This window comes from Alnus glutinosa, chromosome 3, assembly GCF_958979055.1.
Source record: "Alnus glutinosa chromosome 3, dhAlnGlut1.1, whole genome shotgun sequence".
NCBI classification, from domain to species: domain Eukaryota; kingdom Viridiplantae; phylum Streptophyta; class Magnoliopsida; order Fagales; family Betulaceae; genus Alnus; species Alnus glutinosa.
In genome coordinates this window covers 19,124,253-19,147,258 of record NC_084888.1, presented here as the reverse complement: position 1 = coordinate 19,147,258, position 23,006 = coordinate 19,124,253, and the positions used below count along the sequence as shown (strand labels likewise).

At 37.5% G+C, this 23,006-nt stretch overlaps 2 protein-coding genes across 7 annotated transcripts in view; one reads left to right on the top strand and one right to left on the bottom strand.

Annotated features, from left to right (window-relative positions):
* LOC133863579 (serine/threonine-protein kinase TIO) overlaps nt 1-21,745 on the top strand; it is a 41,069-nt gene extending 19,324 nt beyond the window's left edge. For 2 of the 5 annotated variants that reach the window (XM_062299582.1, XM_062299585.1), the window contains 9 exons: nt 870-1,041; nt 1,553-1,651; nt 1,736-2,275; nt 2,491-3,648; nt 3,992-4,225; nt 14,879-15,022; nt 15,233-15,313; nt 15,494-15,682; nt 17,612-18,001. In XM_062299582.1, coding sequence (XP_062155566.1) covers nt 870-1,041; nt 1,553-1,651; nt 1,736-2,275; nt 2,491-3,648; nt 3,992-4,225; nt 14,879-15,022; nt 15,233-15,313; nt 15,494-15,682; nt 17,612-17,986 — 2,992 coding nt within the window. In that variant the 3' untranslated portion in view covers nt 17,987-18,001. Of the gene's footprint in view, nt 1-869; nt 1,042-1,552; nt 1,652-1,735; nt 2,276-2,490; nt 3,649-3,984; nt 4,226-14,878; nt 15,023-15,232; nt 15,314-15,493; nt 15,683-17,611; nt 18,002-20,405; nt 20,508-21,138 lie in introns of those variants that run through there. The other 3 variants (XM_062299583.1, XM_062299584.1, XM_062299586.1) reach the window with 3 other exon arrangements.
* LOC133862477 (uncharacterized) lies at nt 8,025-10,389 on the bottom strand. 2 transcript variants are annotated; one of them, XR_009899231.1, is made up of 3 exons: nt 9,707-10,389; nt 8,549-8,781; nt 8,025-8,467 (listed from the first exon to the last, which is right to left on the bottom strand). XR_009899231.1 is itself a non-coding variant. In XM_062298311.1 (2 exons), exons 1-2 carry the CDS (start codon nt 8,643-8,645, stop codon nt 8,199-8,201), a joined length of 366 nt encoding a protein of 121 aa, XP_062154295.1. In that variant the 5' UTR covers nt 8,646-8,869; the 3' UTR covers nt 8,025-8,198. The 2 variants fall into 2 exon arrangements, 1 of the variants encoding a protein (XP_062154295.1); XM_062298311.1 differs by lacking the exon at nt 9,707-10,389 and having other exon boundaries at nt 8,549-8,869.
* Nucleotides 21,746-23,006: the final 1,261 nt, after the last annotated feature.

Here is a 23,006-nt window from a genome sequence, read left to right as displayed (position 1 = left end):
GGGGGAGGGAGATGACTGAACATCTCAGCCATTGATGGGAAATTTCCATTAGCCATATCTGAAAAAGACCAAAAAAAGTAAGAATTTGGAGGAATATTAATGAATGCAGCGATCAGATGAGAAAAGAGGAGTATTCCTATATTGGTGGCTGTTATAAAAGAATCAGCCTCCTCCAGACGTATTTCAAACTTCCTCACATCCCTGTAACCGAGGGAAATTCCTATTATCCTAACCCAAAGCCTACAGTGGACACTTTAGATAACAATGTGAGATATTGAAGTGTCTTTTCGTTGCAATAGAACTTTCAATGATACACATATAACTACAAGATTACAAGCATTTTATCTGAATAGTGCAACCCCGGTGAGCATCAAATAAACTGAATAGAAGAGGGCACTTTTTATGATATTTGCATTTAATGCTCTAATACCTAAACAATGAAATACTCTTATGAATGATGGGCATCTAAACTTACCTTAGAACCATTTAATGGCAGTTGGATTATGTATTGTCATATACACATGTGAAAGGTGGTATTGCTAAGTTGCGTGGAAAAGGATGTTTGGAGACCTTAAAAGAAAGAGGCAGGACGATTTTGGAAAGTGAAATTGTATCTGGGTTGGACTACGTTTTGGGACCGTTTCAAGATGCCCTATCATCATGTTGCATGTACCAAAGACTAAGTTAACGAAAATTCTACAAATATTTGATGCTACTCCATCATTTAACCGTTTATATTTCACCTCATTGCATTGCGTCAGGAATATCTTAAAGTAGCATGTTAGTTGGTTAGTGTATTTTTTATTCATGTACTAGACACCTGTACGTCGTTTATTTGCAAGATTTGAAGGCTTGTCAAAAACATGCAGGGATCAAGATGTTATTAGTTCAAATCAGTCGCTCAGAATTCTGTCAAACCTAGTTGCAGCTGGTGCCATCCATTCTAGTGGGCTACCTGACGAAATAATACGTGAACTTCTTGTTTTCACTGGCATTGTTGTCAGCTTGAAATCCTCTGAATTTAATGATTTAATAGCGAAGGTTTGTCCATGCCGTATTTAATTTAGAAATTTGTAACTTTTCATTCTTAATATCCTGATATATCATACCTTTATGTTTCCATAGCCGGGAAAAAGAGTCCCGTTCTTTATGGATATATTTGGTAGTCAAGAATTTTAGTTTGATTACATGCCAAATATTCAGGCTTACCTATCATGATCTTTCATCTGCAGTCTAATATTCATGAAAATGGCAACATTGCTAGTCTGATACAAAACATTCTGAATATTTCAGGGAGAATACTTGCTCCTTTTCCCAAATGTATTATCATTTTCAATTTAGTTAAATATATTTGTTCTTTCTCCAAGTTCGAACATGATATTGCTGCAGATTTTTATCGTTATATATGTAAAATTTGAGGATAATGCGTCTGATAGTTTTGAAATGATGAAGAGGTGAATAAGTCCACTATATGAAAATCTTTTATCTATGGTGAGCTCCTCTTTTATTATACGATTTATACTGTCTGATGCAACTACGCTTACTTTTGTAGAGTTTCTCAATGATCAAAATGCTGCTTGATTATTGTGGAAGTGGCATTGCAAGTTCATATTTCAGGCACTGGGTTGCATTATCTGAGATTTTTTCTCAGGTCATTTTCTTTGTATGTTACATATTGTTCTCCAGCAACAATTAGGCACTTGCTTCCAGCTTTCTCATCTTGTTGACTATATAGGTTGTTGGTTGCAATGAAGATGCATGTGCAAGAGTTCTGTATGAGTCCAGTGCCTGCATTACAATCATGTTATCTAGAATTGCTCAGGGTCATAAGGCATCTCATGTGACTTCAGTGCCTGAGGCAGTTTCTGCTCTTGATGAAACACTGAAAAGAATATTGGATCATGCTAAATCATCTGGCATGGTGGATCATTTGTGTCTATGCTTGGCAAATTCGGGCTCAAGCCTCATTTCAGGGTCTTCGAGTATGTTGCGTGCTGCTTGTGAAGCATGTAGGGCTATTTGGTCGCTGATAGATGCACTGGAAATGCTTTCAATTAAAGAAAGTCCCCTTTTATTTCCATTAAATGCTTTGCGGAGTCATTCTTTAGATCGACTTGGTACAAAGGAGCATGAAGGGGGCTCATTGGTTGGCGCAGAATCAGCAAAAGTTGTTGATGTGGTGACAAGAGCTTTCGTTACATCAAAAGCAATACAAGTTGCTATTTACTATTGCCTTCATCAACGTTTTGAGGCTGCAATGTCTGCTGGCATTCAGGTGTTTGTCTCTCATCTCAAATATTTAAGTTTTATGTGTGCACGTAACATACCCAATAAAGCAGCCGGTTATACAGCCTTTAATCATTTCAAAGAACCAAAGGCAGCAGTTTTTTTTTTCTTCTGCCAGTGCCTAAATATTTTTGTTTGCATCATGTTTCATAATTGTACACCCATTTAGGTTAAGACCTAAAACAATTTCTGTTGCTGTTTCAGCTCTTGTCTAGGTGCTGCCTACGTAGTGGACTTGTTCCAGTTGTTCTATGTGGACTTCCCAGTTCCCTACCTGTAACTACTGTTGTCAGTGGGGGAGGGGATCGCACTATTGTCTCGGAGATATTCTCTATATTATCTTTCTGCACTTCATCTACAAATAAAGATCCACAAACAGGCGAAGCAAGTAGCATGAAGTGTAAAATAACCAATCCCTCTTCCTTGGTTCTTCATTCATGCCTTATCCTTGCAACAGTTGCGCAATGTTTGAAGTCAACTGGAAGAAATTCTCCACTATTTATGCTTACAACCTCCCCAAAGAAGCAGCTTTCTCGCCTATCAGTGCTTGCACATCATTCTTCTTCTGATGATAGAATGAACACTTTATTTCAACCTCATAGTGCGTCAGCTATGTTGGCTCTTGCATCCATTCTATCCCTTGAAGCGGGTGTGTCTGTTGAATCTTCGGTCTCTGAAATTGCAGTGCCTTTGATTCCTCGAACTGCCACACTTTGTGATCATCTCAAGATTTATTCTGTGAATGAAACTGAAGTAGATCCCAGTTACCCAAATGGCGTTCTCTCTTATTGGCATGGCCTTAGAGATGGATGCGTTGGCTTGTTGGAGTTCCGACTCAAGTGGGGAGGACCATTAGCTGTTCAACAGTTGTGTGCAAGTGGTATCCCTCTGCTTCTTGTTGATTTGTTAGCCAACAACCATTCAAATGCTTCTCAAGGATCTGACAGCACAAAAGATCGAGTTGGGCTATCCCCTATTGGGGTTGTGTGGACAGTTTCATCAATATGTCACTGCCTTTCAGGTGGAGCTTTAACTTTTCGTCAGATTTTGGTAAGGAGTGAACACATCAAGCTTGTCTCTGACTTGATTTCTGATGTCCATCTCAAGCTTGTAAAGTCCTGGGGTGGGCCTGGTGGAGGGAAGGATGGTATCAGAAATACTATAAATGCTGTTGTAGATATCTTGGCATTTCCTTTTGTTGCTGTACAGAATGGTCCTGGCTTGCCATCTGCCACTGCTTCTGTTAACAGTGGGTTCCTTCTCAACATGGCTTCACCAGGTGGGAAAGTATGCATGGAAGACAGGGACATGGTGAAAACAATTGAGGAAGACATGGGAAAGTACATTAAAATTCTTCTGGAGGTTAGATTTTCTTTCCCTTCATTTTGGGGTCAGTGGCCTGGGAGGGGTGATGGGTTGTGTTTTTTATATTGTCCTCATTGAGATATGTTTTGGAACATGTGTTTTTGAGATTATCTGGTGCATTATTTTTAAACTCTGCTCTGTGCATTGGATGTGCTACTCATGTTTACGTCATGTTTATGACGGCTTTATAACCATTCAAAAGATAATCTGCATATCTATCGGACATAGGCAGTAATGACATAATTTAGATTTCTATTATTGTTTAAGAATAATGGATCATAAGACCATGCTGGTACCAAGAGACCTGTGTTTCTCATTCAGTTGGTTCTGAAGTTTTCAGGTCAGAGTATCAATTCTTATACTTCGATGCATGGAAAATGTGGAGTTAAAAGATTTGGGAAGGCCTGTTGCCTTTCTTGCTAAAATGATAGGTCATCGACCTCTGGCGGTTCAACTTGTTGATAATGGCTTGTTGGATCCAAATAGGATGAGAAAGCTGCTTGATAGCTCATGCCCGAGAGAAGTCACACTGGATACTTTGATGATACTATCTGATCTAGCCCGCATGGATAAGGTCAGATTTACTTTCCTTCAAATGTCAAGTGTTGTGTGCAAATATCAAGTGTTGACTTACGTTTTCTGTTCTAGTGTTCAAGTTAGTTTCTGATCGGTGCATGCCCCAACAATGTGCCATGGAGGGAAATCTCTGCCCTCCCATGTAGCATGAATACTTCTAAAGAAATGTTAAATCATGCTTTCTATCACATTAGCTTCTCTTTTTTTTTTTTTTTTCCCATTTTTTTTTTCCATCCACCCATAATATTTTCCTGGCACACAATTGTCCTTGCTTCTTTCCACATCTTAAAACTCCTACTCGCTTATTCCTTTCTAACTGCAACTTATTATGTAGTCTGATGGATAGTTGGTATGTTAAGAAAAGTGCGTGATGAGTTGGCAGAGTCTAGAACATTGAAGCTACTATATTTCCATTAACATCTTAAATTAAGACTTGTTTGCGAGGGTAGTCAGGATAAAATTGGAAGGAGTACCAAATTGGGTGGATGGACTTTAAACAACCTTTTTTTTTTTTTTTTTTTTTTTTTTTTTTTTTTTTTTTCTCTCTAGAAAGCCCTAATTTTTTAATTTAATTTCTACACTATCTTGTTTGAATGGCCAGCGACCAAGCATCGATTGAGACATTTTGCAACTTTCTTCATTTGAACGGCCTGGGACCAAGCATCAAACGAAACATTCTGTCACTATCTTGTTTGAACAAACCTTGTCTTGTTCGAATGAGAATTTCCTGTCTTGAAATTTTCAACATAAAAATCATTGTGAACCCAAATTTTCACTTCACTAATATAATTTTCCATATCATTCAACCAAAATCAGCTGAACATGAATTCCAAAACATCCACTGAACGATCAAAATTTATTTATTTGTATCATAACCTTAGTTTCCCGCATTGTGTATTGTTTAGTAATTCTAATGAAATTTAAGCCTCATAACCTCTAATGTGCTAACATATTCAACATTTAATTGACAGAACTGAACTTACATAAACGGAGAAAGAATTAGGCAGGCTCATTACCAATACTGAAGAATTTCTCTCTAGGTGCTAGAAGGTTAAGGGAAGAAGAAAAAGTGATTTTTCTGCTTCTAAAAACAACTATTTATAGGCATTTTCCAAGCTCATTAGGGCGAGATCTTGTCTCATTCGAACAAGATGTCGCTGTCAACAAAACCCACATTTCCAACTGAGCATTTTTTTCTTCTAACACGTCTCATTCGAACAAGCCTCATTCTCATCCAAACACGATCATTTCTTAGCCACTAGGATATTTTCCAGCATGTGACACGTGGCATTTGATGCAGCTTTTGGCCCGATAGGTGGCCCGTTCGAACGAGAATCTTTTCTAAGCTGTTATGGAAGTTTGTGACGAGGCTCATTCGATCGATCCTCAATCTCATTCGAACAAGGTTATTTCTTAGCTATTACGAAATACTCCTGTGCATAGCTTGTTCGGATGCCACTTTTCTTGTTCGGACGGCCTGCATCGCGTCCGAACGCATTTCTCCGATCTGAACAAGATATGTGTATGTGTGCGCGTACATATATATTCCTGAATTTTTATATTTCTTATTACTTCACGCATGTGGCAATAAATTGGACATAACTTTTGCTACAAATATCAAAATTGCATATAAGACCCCAATCAGTAAAGCTCTCTACGTCACGCACGTTGTTGCCAAGCAAAGCTGGATAAATGCATTTTCGAGCCCAAATCCATCGTTTTCCCCTCTGAATCCTTCGTTTAAGACAATTTTTTTTCCCCCTTTTTAAGAAATATTTGTCTTCTTTAGGGCGGTTAGGGTTCTCTTTTACCTTAATCGTGAATATTTCTCTTCTATTTTAAGTGATTATCTTCAAATTACTATTTCCTTTTAGCTTTCTATTTCTCCTGGGTATTACAATCCAAACCAGATCCATCTGTCTGGGCTTTCAAAATATTATGTCCTCAACAGCTAAGGATAATAGTCCAAGTTGTCGGGTTGTTTTGGGTGTCTGTCCTCTATAGCTGTAAATTTAACAATTTACTGGTGGAACTATAATTCATGGTTCAATAAGGAAATGCAATTAACCATGTTGTATGTGTACGTGAGCTCTTATAAATTTTTCCTCTCATTTGTTAATGCAAGAAAAACCCTTCTCGTTAAATATAAAAAATGACAGAAACTTTTCTATTTTTCAAAACTTCACAAACATGAACATATTGAAAATGCAATTAACCATGCTGTATGTGTACATGAGCTCTTATAAATTTTTCCTCATTTGTTAATGCAAGAAAAACCCTTCTCGTTAAATATTAAAAATGACAGAAACTTTTCTATTTTTCAAAACTTCCCAAACATGAACATATTGAAAATAAATTCATTATATTGGTACTGAACTAGTCTTTCCCTTAATTTGCGTCGAACTTCCTACTCCGTTTCATTGAAGGTGTTGAATGTCCTCCCATTCAACCAAAAAGGATCGAGCAAACCATCCTGCCCAACTAAGACTCCGAATGATTAATCCTAAATAGATTGAGTTTGCTGAATGTCTTCCCTCATTCAACCAAAAGGGACGAGCATGCCACCTTGCTCAAATAGGGCTTCGCATATTAACCCATAATAGATTAGGTTTGTTGAGTGCATCGTTCCGCTACACTTTGGGCAACGAATGATTAACCCCATTTGATGTGGGCATGTTGTACGTACTACCCCCGCTTGATATCGATTTCCAACATATAATCCCCAATCAGAATGGGTATACCTTGGGTAAAATTTCCATTGCAACTTTATATTTTTCCTTAATCCAAAAGCTGTTGTTGAAAATTACTTTTAAATATATACTTTGTACTATGTATACTTTTCATAAAGTCTTTTTGAAAACCTTTTCTCAATAATGTTCCAAATATTATAAAGAGCAGACTTATCCACAATTCATGATAAATTATCAGTATTGCCGTAGGTAAATAAATTTATTTACATATGCATGTAAAACCTTATTGAATACTTTAGCTGGTAGACTACTTTACATGCAATGCACGTAAAAACACATTTAATAATTCAGCAGGTAAAAGGAGTTTACTTACAAGTTTTGCTCAAACCTTTGTTAACATTTACACCATATCATGTGCCTATCTGCAACACTTCTCTCTTCTCTCTCCCCTTCTCGACTCTTTCACCCCAGCGGTGGCGCGTGTAGGCACGTACCGCTAGGGTTCCATTCCCTCGAATTCTCTAGAGGATGGCTTTGGAGAGGCGTTTTTTCTTGGAGGCTAAAACTTTCCTCTTCTCGATGGAGGAAGGCAAGTTTGTGCTGAGAATGGAGGAGAGTAGGAAAGGTTTCTTAGGGGTTGTGCTATTGGGTTTGCAGTGTACAGCTTGTGCTGTCGCAGTGGTGACAGAGGCTTTTGCAGTCTCAGGGGGTCGAGAATTTTGTCAAATCCTTCTGGGAAGATTCGAAGGCTTGGATTGTTTGGAAAGGCTATAATAAGGATATCTGCTTCTTGGAGCCGATGGTCTATGCAGTGTGATGTGAACCCGTGGGATCGAACTCCCTTGAATCCACAATCAAATTGAAACCTACCCAAGAAAGTCAAGAATCAAGTCAAGAAGATCTAGACCCGTTGAAATCTTGTTTCAAGAACCTAGATTCGGTGAGAACGCCACAAAGAGTTTGCCTTTGATAAGTTCTTAGTTTAATCAAGAATAAGTAGAGAAAACTATGAAGAACAAAAATTTCATTGACAATCAACTTGTCTAGCAAAAGCGGCTACCAGTCTTTTTAAAACATCTCCATGAAACCCTAAACCTACTAAGGCTTACATCAATTAAAAGACATGGGCTGAACATCTTCAAGCCCAAAACATCATAAACTACACTTCTGTAGCTAATAAAAAAAGTCCTCTTAATGAAATAAATAGGCCCAAAAGCCTACAATTATAGCAACATAAAAATAGGCCCACACGCCTATACTTAATGAAATAAAGAGTCTGCACTAAACCACTAGGCTATGCCGCCCCCATCTGTCGATTGTATCACATGGATTAAAGTTGGTTTTTCTTTTTTCAAGCCCATATTGAATGTTGGAGTCTTGCTCGATAAATTTGGAAACTCGGCCCAAGTGGATTGCACCAATCCTTATCTTCTTCGCTCTTGACCTTGTGATTGGCCCATCTGGAACTTGTAAGGGATCTTTAAGATTCGGTCTACCATGTGGCCCATCATTTCCCCTCTTCTCAAAAGGATTCGACCTCGAATCGTCACCTGCATCATAGGGAGAAAGATCAGAAACATTGAAAGTAGCAGAGACATTATACTCACCGGGAAGATCCACTTTATACTCACCTGGAAAATCATTAATTTTCTCAAGGATTTGGAAATGTCCATTGCCTCGAGGATGCAATTTAGTCCTTCTATGGGATGGGAATCTTTCTTTGCGCATGTGAATCCAAACCCAATCTCCTGGTTCAAAAATGACACGCCTTCACCCTTTATTGGCTTGGGAAGCAAACTTTTCATTCTTCTGTGCAATTTGAAGCAGTACCCTCTCATGAATTGACTTCACCAATTTGGCCTTCCTGTGTCCATCCAAACTATTCATTTCATCAATAGGTAAAGGCATCAAATCTAAAGGAGTAAATGGATTAAAACCATAAACAATTTCAAAGGAAGAATAAGAAGTAGTAGTATGCATAGTCCTATTATATGCAAACTCTATAAATGGTAAACAGTACTCCTAAGTTTTCAAATTCTTTTGAATGACAGGCGTAAGAGTTGAGTTAGAGTCCTATTGACTACTTTAGTCTGTCCGTCAGTCTGTGGATGACAAGTAGTGGAAAATAAAAGTTTGGTACCTAATTTTCTCCACAAAACCTTCTAAAAGTAGCTAAGGAATTTAACATCTCTATCATAAACAATACTCCTAGGTACACCATGGAGTCACACTATTTCCTTGAAAATCAAATCAGGGTAGCATCATCTGTTTTATGGTATGGAATGAAATGTGCCATTTTACTAAATCTGTCCACTATCACAAAAATAGAATCACTACCTTTTTTTGTCCTAGGCAGTCCCAAAACAAAGTCCACAGATATGTCTACCCATGGCTCACTAGGAACGGGTAAGGGTGTATACAACTCGTGTGATAAAACCTTGGATTTGGCCTTGCGACATGTACTGCACCTACCACATATTCGGGTGATGTCTCTTCTCATCCTCGGCCAAAAGAAATATTCATGTAAAATTTCTAAGGTTTTCCTCACACCAAAATGTCCCATTAATCCCCTTCCATGTGCCTTACGCACCAATAATTCACGCATTGAACAATTTGGCACGCACAATTTGCTTTCTTTAAACAAATAACCATCATGCTTGTAAAACTTACCAAATGCCGCTTTATCACACGCTATATACACATTAGAAAAATCAGTGTCATTGGCATACACGTCTTTCACATATTCAAACCCAAGCATTTTAGCACTTAGAGAAGTAAGAAGTACATACCTCTGTGATAAAGCATCAGCAACAATGTTCTCCTTGCTTGTAACGGATGACATAGGGAAAGGTTTCGATGTATTCAATTCATCTAGCATGTCGCTTATTTAATTTACCTTGACTCTTGAGATACTTTAATGATTCATGATCGGTGTGGATTACAAATTCCTTAGGCCAAAGGTAGTGCTGCCACGTCTCTAGAGCACGAACAAGAGCATAAAGTTCTTTGTCATAAGTGGGGTAATTCAGGGCCGCCCCACTTAGCTTCTCACTGAAGAAGGCTATGGGCCACCTATCCTGCATTAAAACGACTCCAATTCCTATTCCTGAGGCAGCATATTCAATCTCAAAAGTTTTGTTAAAGTTAGATAATGCTAACATAGGTGTAGAACATAACCTTTCTTTAAGAGTAGCAAATGCATTCGCTTGATCACTCCCCCAATGAAATCCAACATTCTTTTTAATTATTTCAGTGAATGGTGCAGCAATGGTGCTAAAATCCTTAACAAAACGCCTATAAAAGCTAGCTAAACCATGAAAGCTTTTTACCTTAGTGATGCTTTTAGGCGTTGGCCACTCCTTGATAGCCTTGACTTTCTTTTCGTCTACCTCAATACCTTTTGTATTAACAACATAACCAAGAAAAACAACTTTTTCCATGCAAAAGGTACATTTTTTAAAATTAGCATATAACTTTTCACATCTCAACACATCTAACACATGTCTCAAATGCTCAATATGTTCATCTAAGTTCGTGCTGTACACTAGGATATCATCAAAGTACACGACTACAAATTTGCCTATGAACGTACGTAATACATGGTTCATTAATCTCATGAAAGTACTAGGCCCATTTGTAAGTCCAAATGGCATAACCAACCATTCATAAAGTCCATGTTTAGTCTTAAAAGCAGTTTTCCATTCATCTTCCTCTTTCATTCTAATTTGATGGTATCTACTTTTAAGATCTATTTTACTGAAAATACATGAGCCATGCAATTCTTCAAGCATATCATCGCAACTTTTGCACCGACATGTGGCTCATCGAATGACACTTGTTTCGTTCGAACTAGAATTTTTTCTTAGCCGTTAAAAAGGAAGTCTGACACATGGCTCATTCGAACGACTCTCATTCTCATTCTAACAAGGTCATTTCTTAATAGCACGCTCGTTTGGATGCCACTTTTCTTGTTGGGACGGCCTATATTGCACTTGAACTCCATTTCTCCCATCTGAATGGGATATATATATATTTTCTGAATTTTTATATTTGTAACTATGTGCATGTGGCATTAAGTTAGGCATAACTTTTGCTACAAATATCAAAATTACTTATATGACACCAATTAGGAAAGCTTTCTTCAGCGCATGTCGTGGTCACCAACCATATCGGGCCCAAAATGCATCGTTTTCTCCTCTGAATCCTTAGTTCAAGACAATTTTTGTCCTTTTTAGGAAATATTTGTTTTCTTTCGGGCGACCAAGTTTCTGTTTTTCCTTAATTGCGAATATTTCTCCTCCTAGATTTCCTTCCACCCTAAATCTTAAATTTATATACACTATCATACGCTATCAAAACATCCTTAGTCTTGCACAACATCACTATTCACTATTGTATGTTATTATCTCCAAACTTCTATTTCCCTTTAGCTTTTTTTTTTTTTTTTTTTTTTTTTTTTTTTTTTTTCCGGGTATTACGATACTTCATCTGGAACCTTGAAATTAATTGTTGCAGATGGAGATCGATTTGTGATGAAACATGCATAATAAACTGTTTTAGCGCAGAAACTTTTTGCCAATCCTGCATTCAAATTCACTCATCTCGCATTTTCCTTCATTGTTATGTTCATTCTTTCAGCTACTCTATTCTGTTGTGGACTCCCTTTATTTGTCAAGTGACGAGAAATGGCTTTTGTTTTGCCGAATTGTAAAATTCAGTGTCTCTATACTCCAATTTGCTATCAAATCTTAAAATACTATGCTTTTCTTTCAGTTTGATTTTTCGCCAGTGCTTTCCACTGCTTAAAGATGGTGAAAATGTCTAACTTGTGCTTCATCAAATTAATTAAGACCTTTCTGAAAAGTCATCAATAAAACTAACAAAATAATATGCACTTCCATTTGAAGATACTTTCACGGATCCCTAAATATTTGAATGAACATAGTCGATAACACCTTTGATCATGTGAGACACCACCTTGAAATTGACTCTTCATTCCTTCTCATAGAGTACTTGCAAAAATCCAATATGCATGATTTCACGCCTTCAACAAATTCTATTTGTGACGCTCAAACATACGATGCTCACCTAAATTGCCAAGTCCCATATGCCACAAAACTATATCATAAATATCTGATTATGCCGAAGTAGATGCTACAACACCATCTGTAACTATGTTCTCTAGTAATTTATGCAAATTGCCATTTTTTTGACCTTTCATTACTACTAAAGCACATTTAGTTATTTGCATAACTCCATCTCTGGTTTAATGAGAATGGTCGAAAGAATCCAATGTACCTAAACATATCATATTTTTCTTAAGGTCTATGACATATCCAATGTCCTCACAACCCCATTAAACTTCATGACTTTTATTGTACCTATTACAATAGCCTTACACATACATCATTATCCATTCTAATAATAGCAACATTACAAGATTTAAATGTCTCAAACCACTACCTGTTCAGACACATGATATGAGCAATCATAATCTAAAATCCATGAATCTATACGAAAAGATGTACCTGAAGAAACTTAGAGAAGATCTACGCTAACCTCACTGTCATCGGACTTGTCATTCGCGACACTAATTGAATCTGCAGAACTTTTCTGATTCTTTTTAACTTACAAATCTTGTTTCAATACCCTGCAAAAGCTTATGTAGTGCATTTTTTTGTCACAATATTAGAACTCCACATCTTTTGCATCTAATCGAGATTCTTCATCCTTTGTTGAAGGCGACTTAGACCGAGGCTGCCTATCTCTGCGATTCAAAATGTATACTCAAAATGTTAAACTTGTCCAATTGCTTAAGTGTATTTGTATTTTCCTCCATCTGTAAACCACACAACTGCTTCTTCACATACAAATGTTTTAGTCATATACAGACTCTGATTTCTACCAAATTGTCTTAGACTTTTCTTTATCAATCATATTATGAATAACTTTATTTGACAAATTTAGACGGATCGCACTTGCAGCCTTTTATCAATTTCTTCCCAATCATTGTCCATCTTCTAAGGTTTCTTCGTCTTTCACAACAACGCCTTGTAGAATCATTACGGAATTGGAAGATCTTTCATCCTTCATTGCCAAAGAGAGAAGTTCTTGCCATTGAACTTCTCTAATTTATATTTAGTGCTCGCTATATTTACCATAATTGTCAATCTGAATGTTGAACTTTACATTTGATACTAATTTTGCAACCGACCACGATTATGGTAAATAATACAAAACGATCAGACAAGAACACCATAATTTATGTAATTCTCTCAATGTGAGGTACATTTATAGGCAAAAACAATCATGAAGAAATTTACAAGCCAAAGATGGTGTACAAAATTATAGTCAAGAGTAAACCGCTCAAAATCCAAATTTTCAATACACCCAAATCCCATTTTCATATAAAAGAGATTAACAAATCACCAGAGCTTTGAGGCATAACCATCACGTCTTAGAGAGAGAAGCTCCTTCTTCTCTCTAGGACTCCACTGGTTTTCTGCCATGGGAGGAAGCTTCGAGCTTCCCTCCCCCATCTTTTTGTACCAACTGTCTCTTCGGAGGCTCCTCTTCCCTTCCCAACACTGAGCTCACCGGTGGTCCCCTTTTTTGACCGTGTTTTGTGCGATTTTTGAGAGGGTTGTTAAGTCGAAATCTTTGGATCTAGATCTACACTTCCCTCCCCATTATCTCACAACACGGACCTCACCATTGGGTTCGTCGGACTCCTCCGAGTCTTTCGTTGGCCGGCGTGCCCCCAACCAACCCCGGCACACCGGCGCGTGGGTCGCACGCGCCAGGCTCTGTTCTGGCGCATGGAGGCCATGCGCCTCCTCCCCGTCTTCCCCCCACCTCGGCTGGCAGCGTCTTTTGGTGGATCCGGCGTTTTCTTGATGGCGGCCCCCCCTCCCCTGCCCTGACCGGACTTCTGATTGTTGGGTTTTATTATTGTCTTGTTTTTTGCTTTTTTAGGTTAGATCTCGCAGATTACCTGTTGCATGTTCAAGGATTGCTGGTTTTTTTATGGCTTTTTAGCTTAGATCTCCCCTATCTTAGTTTTTTAGTGCGCTTTATTGTAAAGAGAGGTTCTTTATTGTTATCCTGTAATCCTTTGTACTTGTTTGGTAGCTGCATCCAAGTCAGTTTCTGGCTTAGTGTTGTAGGGAGTCTTTTTAGGAATAGGGAGTCTTTTTAGGAAGTCTTTCTATTCGCTGTAATTTGGCCCTTTGGAGTTTTTTAATGAAGGTTAACTCTCTTCAAAAAAAAAAAAAAAAAAAAAAAAAAAAAAACTATATACATCGCGTAGTCAAACATGTTACATATCAGAGTTTACTATTTAATACAAACATGTTATAGTATTTTAAAAAAATAAAAATAAAAATAGCATTTTCCGCTACGTAGTTATTGTCAAAATATAGTAGTAAGCATTCCAAGGTAGTTATAAATTGTATAAAGAATTACGGGCGTTACAAGATTCTTCCTCAAAAGAGAATTAAAGTAATACCCTCTTTTGTTGGGACAAACGGGACTCAATTCTCTCCATCGTCGCAAGGCTCTCTCTCTCTCTCTCTCGTTTCTCCCTGTCGTGCGGCCAAGTGAGCTGCTAAAAGTTTCTCTTTTTCCTCTTGCTGCGCCTGAAACAAAGGCTCTCTCAATTTCTCCTTGTGCGGCTCGTCACAGAGCAAAAAGCTCTTCTTTTACAGGCGTGAGAGAAGTCGGCTAGAGAGAGTCTAAAAACCAAAACTAAAAAGCAAAAGGGAATGGGGCCCACAAGTGACTTGATGGGTGAAAAGTCACGAACGTCAACAACCATTTTTAACGAAAACAACCAATTAAAATGATTAACTAATCTTCTTGCTTCTGGTTGCCCCTCTAATACTGTAATGAGCAAACCGTTTGTCAATAGTATTGGAATTTGCTTAGCCTCCTTATATTAGTTTCGATTTTGTGGTGTCTAGGGATTCTACGAGTACATCGATCAGGCTTCTGTGTTGGAGTTATTGAAGGATTTTCTTACCCACGAAGATCCCAATGTCCGTGCGAAGGCTTGCAGTGCTCTAGGCAACATGTGTCGGCATAGTTCCTACTTCTATAGCTCACTAGTAAGTAATGAACTATATGATGCTTTTCAATATGCTAAACCTCAGTGAAATATTTGTCCTTCAATTTTGTCAATATTCGATGAAATTAATTTCTTTTCTGGATTGTCGAAGTTATGTAATAGAATATTTTTAATTGGACCATTCATTCACGCGAGACACTTGAAACTATCATTTGCCACTGGATTAATTTTGTTTTCTTTCAACATCCAGTCAAGGAATCAAATTATTCGCCTCCTCATCGATCGTTGTGGTGATCCAGACAAACGCACGAGAAAATTTGCATGCTTTGCTGTAAGTTCTGATCCAATTTACTGACAGTTTACTTCAAACATAGTTGCCCTAGAATATAACCTCTTCATTATCCTGTGAAGAAGTTTCAGGCATAATTCATTCATCTTCTTCTTATGTGGGAAACGGTGAACGTATTGTCCTTACAGATATAATGTTAACCTAGTGTATCTTTCTCTTAAGATTGGAAATGCTGCCTACCATAGTGACACACTGTATGAAGAGCTTAGGAGATCCATTCCTCAACTGGCAAACTTGCTGCTATCAGCAGAGGAAGATAAGACTAAAGCCAATGCTGCTGGTGCACTAAGTAATCTTGTTCGCAACTCCAACAAGCTTTGTGAAGATTTAGTCTCTAAAGGAGCCATGCAGGTTTGTGGACACGCTGCATTGCCATTTTATTTTTAGATTATGCATGTAAGTTTCAATTTTTAGTTTGGGGTTTGAAGTAAGTTGCGTGTTCCATAGAAAGTGAGAAATTTCAAATGGGGTCAATAAACTCAATTTAATTCCTAGAACTTGAATTGTAAATTATCGTATGACATAGTCAGAAAACTCTAATGAAGCTGCAGATTTTAGTGTTAATCCAGACTAGTATGTTAGTTAAATCCCAGCTGGCAAGTCAGTTAAGATAGTTGGTTAGTTGTTTGATGATTTAGTTGATAATGTAAACAGATTACAGTTCAGTAGTTCATTCTTTTTGTATAAAGATAGAGTCTTGTATAGATTATTATTCATTCAATACAAGAGAGAAACTTTCTCCTCTGCTTTCTTCTCTGTTTTCTCTGTTCTTCTTCCATATTTCATATGGTATCAGAGCACGATCAATTTTCAAACATGGAAATCCCTACTTCATCTCTCAATTCCGCTGAATTCTCTGATTCTTTGTTTCTCCATCATGGAGATAGTCCGAGTTCCATCCTTGTTTCTCAACCTTTAGAGGGTGAGAATTTCAATTCTTGGAGTTGATCGATGTTGATGGCTCTAAGTGCTAAGAACAAACTTCGTTTGATCGATGGTTCATTGTTGAAACCTTCGGATTCATCAACAACTTTCAAGGCTTGGACAAGATGCAATGGCATGGTCTTGAGTTGGATCATCAACTCGGTCTCGAAGGAGATTGCAGCAAGCATAATTTAGATTGATAACGCTGAAGCTATGTGGAAAGACCTAAAGGAACGATTTTCTCAAGGCAATGGCCCTCGAATTTTTCAGCTTCAGAAGTCAATCGTTGCCATTACTCAAGGATCCAACTCGGTAAGCTCATACTATACCCAGCTTAAGAGTGTTTGGGATGAGCTTTCAAATTACCATCCAATTCCTCAGTGTTCTTGCGGACGCTGTATTTGTGGTTGTACTAAAACAATCATGGATTTTCATCATCAAGAATACATTTACCATTTTCTCATGGGTTTAAATGATTCTTTTTCTAATATTCGTGGCCAAATTCTACTGCTTGAGCCACTTCCCCCAATCAATAAGGTCTTCTCTTTGGTCTTGCAAGAAGAGAGACAAAAGGAGTTATCTGCAGGGGTTTTTCAATCACCTCAGTTTGGAGAGAGTTCTGCTTTGATGACAAGCAAGTCTCCTTCTCCTTCTGCCAATGTTAAGAATGCTAAACAGGCTTTCTGCAAGCCTAAACCAGTTTGTAGTCATTGTGGTGTGACCGGGCATACCATTGAGAAATGCTATTGGATTCATTGTTTTCCCCCTGGTTTCAAGTTCACTAAAGACAAGTCTATTGGGACTTCATCTGCTAATCAAGTTCAGACTGCAGATAATTCAAGTTCACCAATGCCATTCTCTCAAGCTCAAGTTCAGCAAATGATGGCATTCATGCACAATATGCAAGCTTCTTCTTCCTCATCTGCCCTTCAAGCAGGTAGTCTTTCCAATACTACCTCTGATCGTTTGATCCCTTCAACTGAAGGTAATCCTTTTTCTTTTGTTCACAGTACCTCATTATACTTAGACCCTAAGCATTCAATTTTTTCTTCATGCCATACTTCTATTGCTTCTACACCTCATACTTGAATAATCGAAACTGGAGCCACTGATCATATGATCAACTCCATTTCTTTATTCACCTCCATCACAGCTACCATTTCCACCAAATTTAAACTGCCAATCGGTCAATTTGCCCTTGTTACTCATTTTGGTACTGTCAAAATCTCAGCACATTTAACACTCACTAATGTTTTGTGTGTTCCTTCCTTTTCATTCAATCTTCTTTCACTTAGCAAGTTAGTCTGCTCCTTTAACTATTGTTTTCTTTTCTTTGCTAACTACTGCTTCATGCAGAATCTAACAACATGGATGACGATTGGAGTGGGTAGGGAAGCAAATGGACTGTTCTACTTGTTGGACAACCCTGATATGCTTTCAAAAGTTGATTCTTCTTCTTGTAAATTTCTTGTACCTTTTCAATTTTCTGCTACTGTTAAATCTGTATCCACAGACATTTGGCACTATAGGTTGGGACATTTGTCTCCCTCTAGACTTCAACTTTTACATTCCAATAATCCACACATTTCGTGTGACTTGATACCAACTCCTTGTACCATTTGCCCTTTGGCTAAACAGAAACGTTTACTTTTCCCCATAGTGTTACTGTTTCTACTTCTATTTTTGATCTTATACATTGTGATATATGGGGTCCCTTCTCGGTTGGTTTAAGGAATGGTCATCATTATTTTTTAACTATAGTTGATGACTATAGTCGATTTACATGGATTCGTTTGTTACAATCCAAAGACTAGACTTGAAATCACCTTCAATCTTTTATTAATTTTGTTGAAACTCAGTTCACTTCAAGAATCAAAGTCCTACGTTGGACAATGGTTCAGAATTCAACGTGAGTAATTTCTATTCTGCTAAGGGTATTCTACATCAACTTAGTTGTGTAGAATCTCCTCAGCAAAATTCTGTGGTTGAAAGAAAACATCAACATCTTCTTAATGTAGCTCGTTCACTTCGATTTCAAGCTAGTCTTCCTCTTAAATTTTGGGGAGATTGTCTTTTGACAGTTGCTTATCTTATTAATTGTATTCCTACCCCAAATCTGTCCAACATTTCTCCTTTTGAATTACTTCATGGTCTGTCCCCTACATATGATCATCTTAGAGTTTTTGGATGCCTTTGTTATGCATCTACTCTTTGTAGACACCGAACCAAATTTGATCCTAGAGCTAAACCTTGTGTTTTTCTTGGATACCCTTTTTAGCAAAAAGGTTACAAATTATTTGATATTCATAATCATTCTGTTTTTGTTTCCCGAGATGTGATTTTTCATGAATCAATCTTTCCTTTTGCTGTTGGTCTTCTCAAAACTTCTTCTGATGGTGTTTTTCTTTTTCCATTTCTGTTTCTTCTGATCATTCTTCTGTTTTGCCAAATGCTGTTCCAGAGATTCCTTTCCTTAACTTTCCAGATATTTCTTCCTCACAACCTGCACCTCAATCACAGCCTACATCTTCATCACAGTCAACATCTCCATCACTGCCTGCATCGCCATCACTGCTTGCATCTCAATCACAGTTTGTACCTCAATCCCAGCCAGCACCTCAATCATTACCTGAAACTCAAATTCAACACGTTCCTAGAAGATCATCTCGCATGAAACAAAAATCAGGTTATCTACAGTAGTACCATTGTCAGCTTGCTTCTCAATCTTCTCCATTTTTTGATTCTGTGCAGTCAGATTCAAGTAATTTGTACTCCCTTTCTTCATCTCTTTGTTATGATCAATTGTCTTCTTCTTATAAAACCTACTGTTTGCAAGTTTCCTCAACTTATGAACCTCAATTTTTTCATCAAGCCAATAAATTTCAGCATTGGCGTGATGCCATGAATGCTGAAATTGCTGCACTTGAGGACAATCAGACTTGGATTATAACTCCTTTGCCTCCTAATAAAGTTCTAATTGGATGCAAATGGGTTTATAAAGTGAAACTTAAGCAGATGGGTCTATTGAACGTTATACAGCCCGGTTAGTTGCCAAAGGTTATACACAATGTGAGGGCTTAGATTATTATGAGACTTTTAGCCTGGTTGCCAAACTCACCACAGTTAGAGTCCTTCTTGCTCTTGCTGCTTCACACGATTGGAACTTACACCAGCTTGATGTAAATAACGCATTTCTTCATAATGAACTTAATGAGGAGGTTTACATGAAATTGCCACCGGGTTATGCTATTAAAGGGGAGAACAAAGTGTGTAAACTTATTAAGTCATTGTATGGTCTCAAACAAGCTTCACGGCAATGGTTTGCCAAATTCTCTAAAACTCTACTTAATCATGGTTTTGTTCAGTCAAAATCTGATTTTTCCTTGTTCACTTGTTCTCAAGGCAGTACATTTCTTGCACTTGTATATGTGGACAACATTGTAATTGCTAGTAATAATGGTGATGCTATTACTCAGCTCATTCAATTTTTGAATAATCAGTTTAAACTCAAAGATCTTGGTGCTTTGAAATTCTTCCTTGGTTTGGAAATTGCTCGAACATCAAAGGGCATTTCCCTTTGCCAACGAAAGTACACCTTAGAAATTTTGGAGGACAGTGGTTTACTTGTAGCAAAGCCCTCCAAGTTTCTCATGGAAACCAATCTGAAATTGTCCCGGCATAGTGGTGATCTTCTTGCAGATCCTGCTAGCTATCGCAGGCTTGTTGGAAGACTTCTTTACCTTACTATCACTCGCCCGAACATTTCATATTCAGTCCAGATTCTAAGTCAATTTATGGATACGCCTCGGCAGCCCCACATGGATGCAGCCACTAGAGTTCTTTGATATGTGAAATCCTCTCCTGGCCAAGGTTTACTTTATCCATCTACTTCAGTTTCACACTCAAAAGCTTTTTGTGATTCTGATTGGGCTGGATGCCCCGATACTAAACGTTCTATTACTGGTTTCTGTGTATTTTTGGGAGATTCTTTGGTTTCGTGGAAGTCAAAGAAACAGCATACAGTATTTCGTTCTTCTGCAGAACCCGAATACCGTTCTATGGCTGCCACTTGTGAGATTACTTGGTTGTTGTACTTGCTTACTGATTTCCGGATTACTCATTCACAGCCAACTTTATTGTTTTGTGATAGCCAAGCAGCACTCCACATTGCTACAAATCCAGTTTTCCACTAGAGAACCAAGCATGTAGAACTTGATTGCCACTTGGTCCGAGATAAGATTCAAGAAAATGTAATTCGGACACTTCATGTGAAATCTCTACATCAACTTGCTGATTTGTTTACTAAAGCTCTCGGTTCTCATCTCTTTCATCATCTATTGTCCAAGATGAACATTATTAACATTTTTAATGATGTTTCATCTTGAGGGGGAGTTTTAGTGTTAATCCAGACTGGTATGTTAGTTAAATACCAGCTGGCAAGTCAGTTAAGATAGTTTGTTAGTTGATTTAGTTGACAATGTAAACAGATTACAGTTCAGTAGTTCATTCTTTTTGTATAAAGATAGTCTTGTACAGATTATTATTCATTCAATACAAGAGAGAAACTTTCTCCTCTACTTTCTTCTCTGTTTTCTCTGTTCTTCTTCCATATTTAATAGCAGATCTTGATATATCTCTTTTTTTGCTTGTCAATTTTGGTAAAATTTTCTTTAGAAGAAAACATAAAGATGACAAACCAACAATTAGACATTGGCCCTGTATGGTATCTCGGGTTCAGCCCATTTGACCCAAGAACTTCATTTGCTTGCATCAGGACTTTTGGCATACCAAAGCATTTTTGTTTTTGTTCATTACTTTGTAATTATATTGCAGTTTCCATATCTGAAATTTTGAATATAATGCGAGTGGGTTTTCTTTTGCAGGCTTTACTGAAGTTAGTAGCTGACTGTTCTGTAGTAGCGCTGAACCCAAGTAGAAAAGATGCTGTAAATGAGTCACCGTTAAAAATAGCACTTTTCTCTTTGGCAAAGATGTGTTCACACCCTCCTTGCAGACAGTTCCTTAGTTCATCGGAGTTGTTTCCGGTGATTGGACGGCTTCGACAGTCTCCAGAATCAACAATTGCCCAGTACGCTTCAGTCATTATCAACAAAATCTGATGCTCGAGGGTTCAGAGAGAGCTTGATTTCTAATCAATCACAGTGATTGCCGAATAACACTGTTGAAGTATGATTAGAATACAATGCGAAGAAAGTGGCATGCCACAAACTGCTCTGTAGTGGATGTTGTAAAGTCATCCTTTCTATGAATTGCCTGTATATGCATTAATGGTTCAATCTGCATACTGTAGTTGGCTAAGCATATTGTTCTCTAGTCATTTGTGTAAAATTCATTTTTCTTAATTTTTCGTTGGAAGAAATGTTGGCTCTCCGCCAGGCGAAGAGGGAGGGGAAGTGTGGGCCTATGTAATACCCATACTTTAAATTCCAGCTTGGCTGGCTTTTTATTTTTTATTTTTCTTTTTTTCCAGCTTAGCTTGTTGGTTAGCCCTTGGTGATGGGCTTATAGGTGCATGACCAATTAGTTGGGCCTAAGATTGTTTAGTAAAATGGATCAAAGGCCCACGGATGAATTAATAATAATAATAATAATAATTATTATTATAATTATAATAATTATTATTATAATTATTTGTTTTTAACTATGATCCTGAAATCCCATCCTTTTGTTTTTTTTTTCCTCTATGTGATTTTTGAAAGCCTCAACTGAAGCTAAAGGTTAAGGGATGTCACCTTATTTTGGCTTCTAAAGGTCCACAGCACCTACTCGTTGACCTAGCAAGGTAAATGGAAGAAAAGAAAGATATGATGGGATGATATGAAAAAGAAGAGAGCGGATGCTGAGAGAGTAATGGGTTACATCTTTTAGCGAAAATGACATCATATATGTCTATTACAAATTAATTATACTAAAGAACTATTTAACATCTATATATTTAAGGCTTATCAACATAATAATTACATTACAAGATTGGCTTTATACAATAACAAGTGCCACAAGTCATATACAAAACCACCAAACAATAAACAACTCGTGGTCCAACAATTACGACCGTTGCGGCGAGCTTTAGTCATAATAATTCGAGTATAGTGTTACAAGAACATTGACTACAATCGAAGTACTTGCAACCAAAGCATCAATGTCTGCACGATTGTGGGTTTAACTACATCCGAACAGTTAAAAGTATGAGTTCATCGCCTCAGTACAAAATATTAAGGCCTCAGTGGTATAAGACTCACTAAGTTTTAGCATAAAATCGACATTTTTTCTTAGTCTCTTGTTTACAATAACAGTTACTTTCTTAGTCATGAAAACTTATCATTTGAAATCACATCATAACAGATAGAATAAACACAGGAATAACATAATAATATTAATATTATTTCAACATACTCACATACAAATTCATACATCAACTCAAATCACATCATACATCGCCACACAACGCATGCTTTTATTCTATTTCCCTTTAATCTGTATTTTATTTATGCATCCAAGAGTATCAACTCGCTGGTACCAGGACCATCAACTTTGGACTTAAAGTTTCTGTAGCTAAGAGTGTCTATTCTAGTCTTACACCCTTTTTCACTCATAGGACATCCATACACCGGGATCGTTACACTAGTGCCAGGAGCATCAACTCTGGACTTATTGTTTTGTAGCTAGGAGCATCAACCTTAGACTTACACATGGAATGCAGGAACGTCAACTCACTATGCCAGATACATTA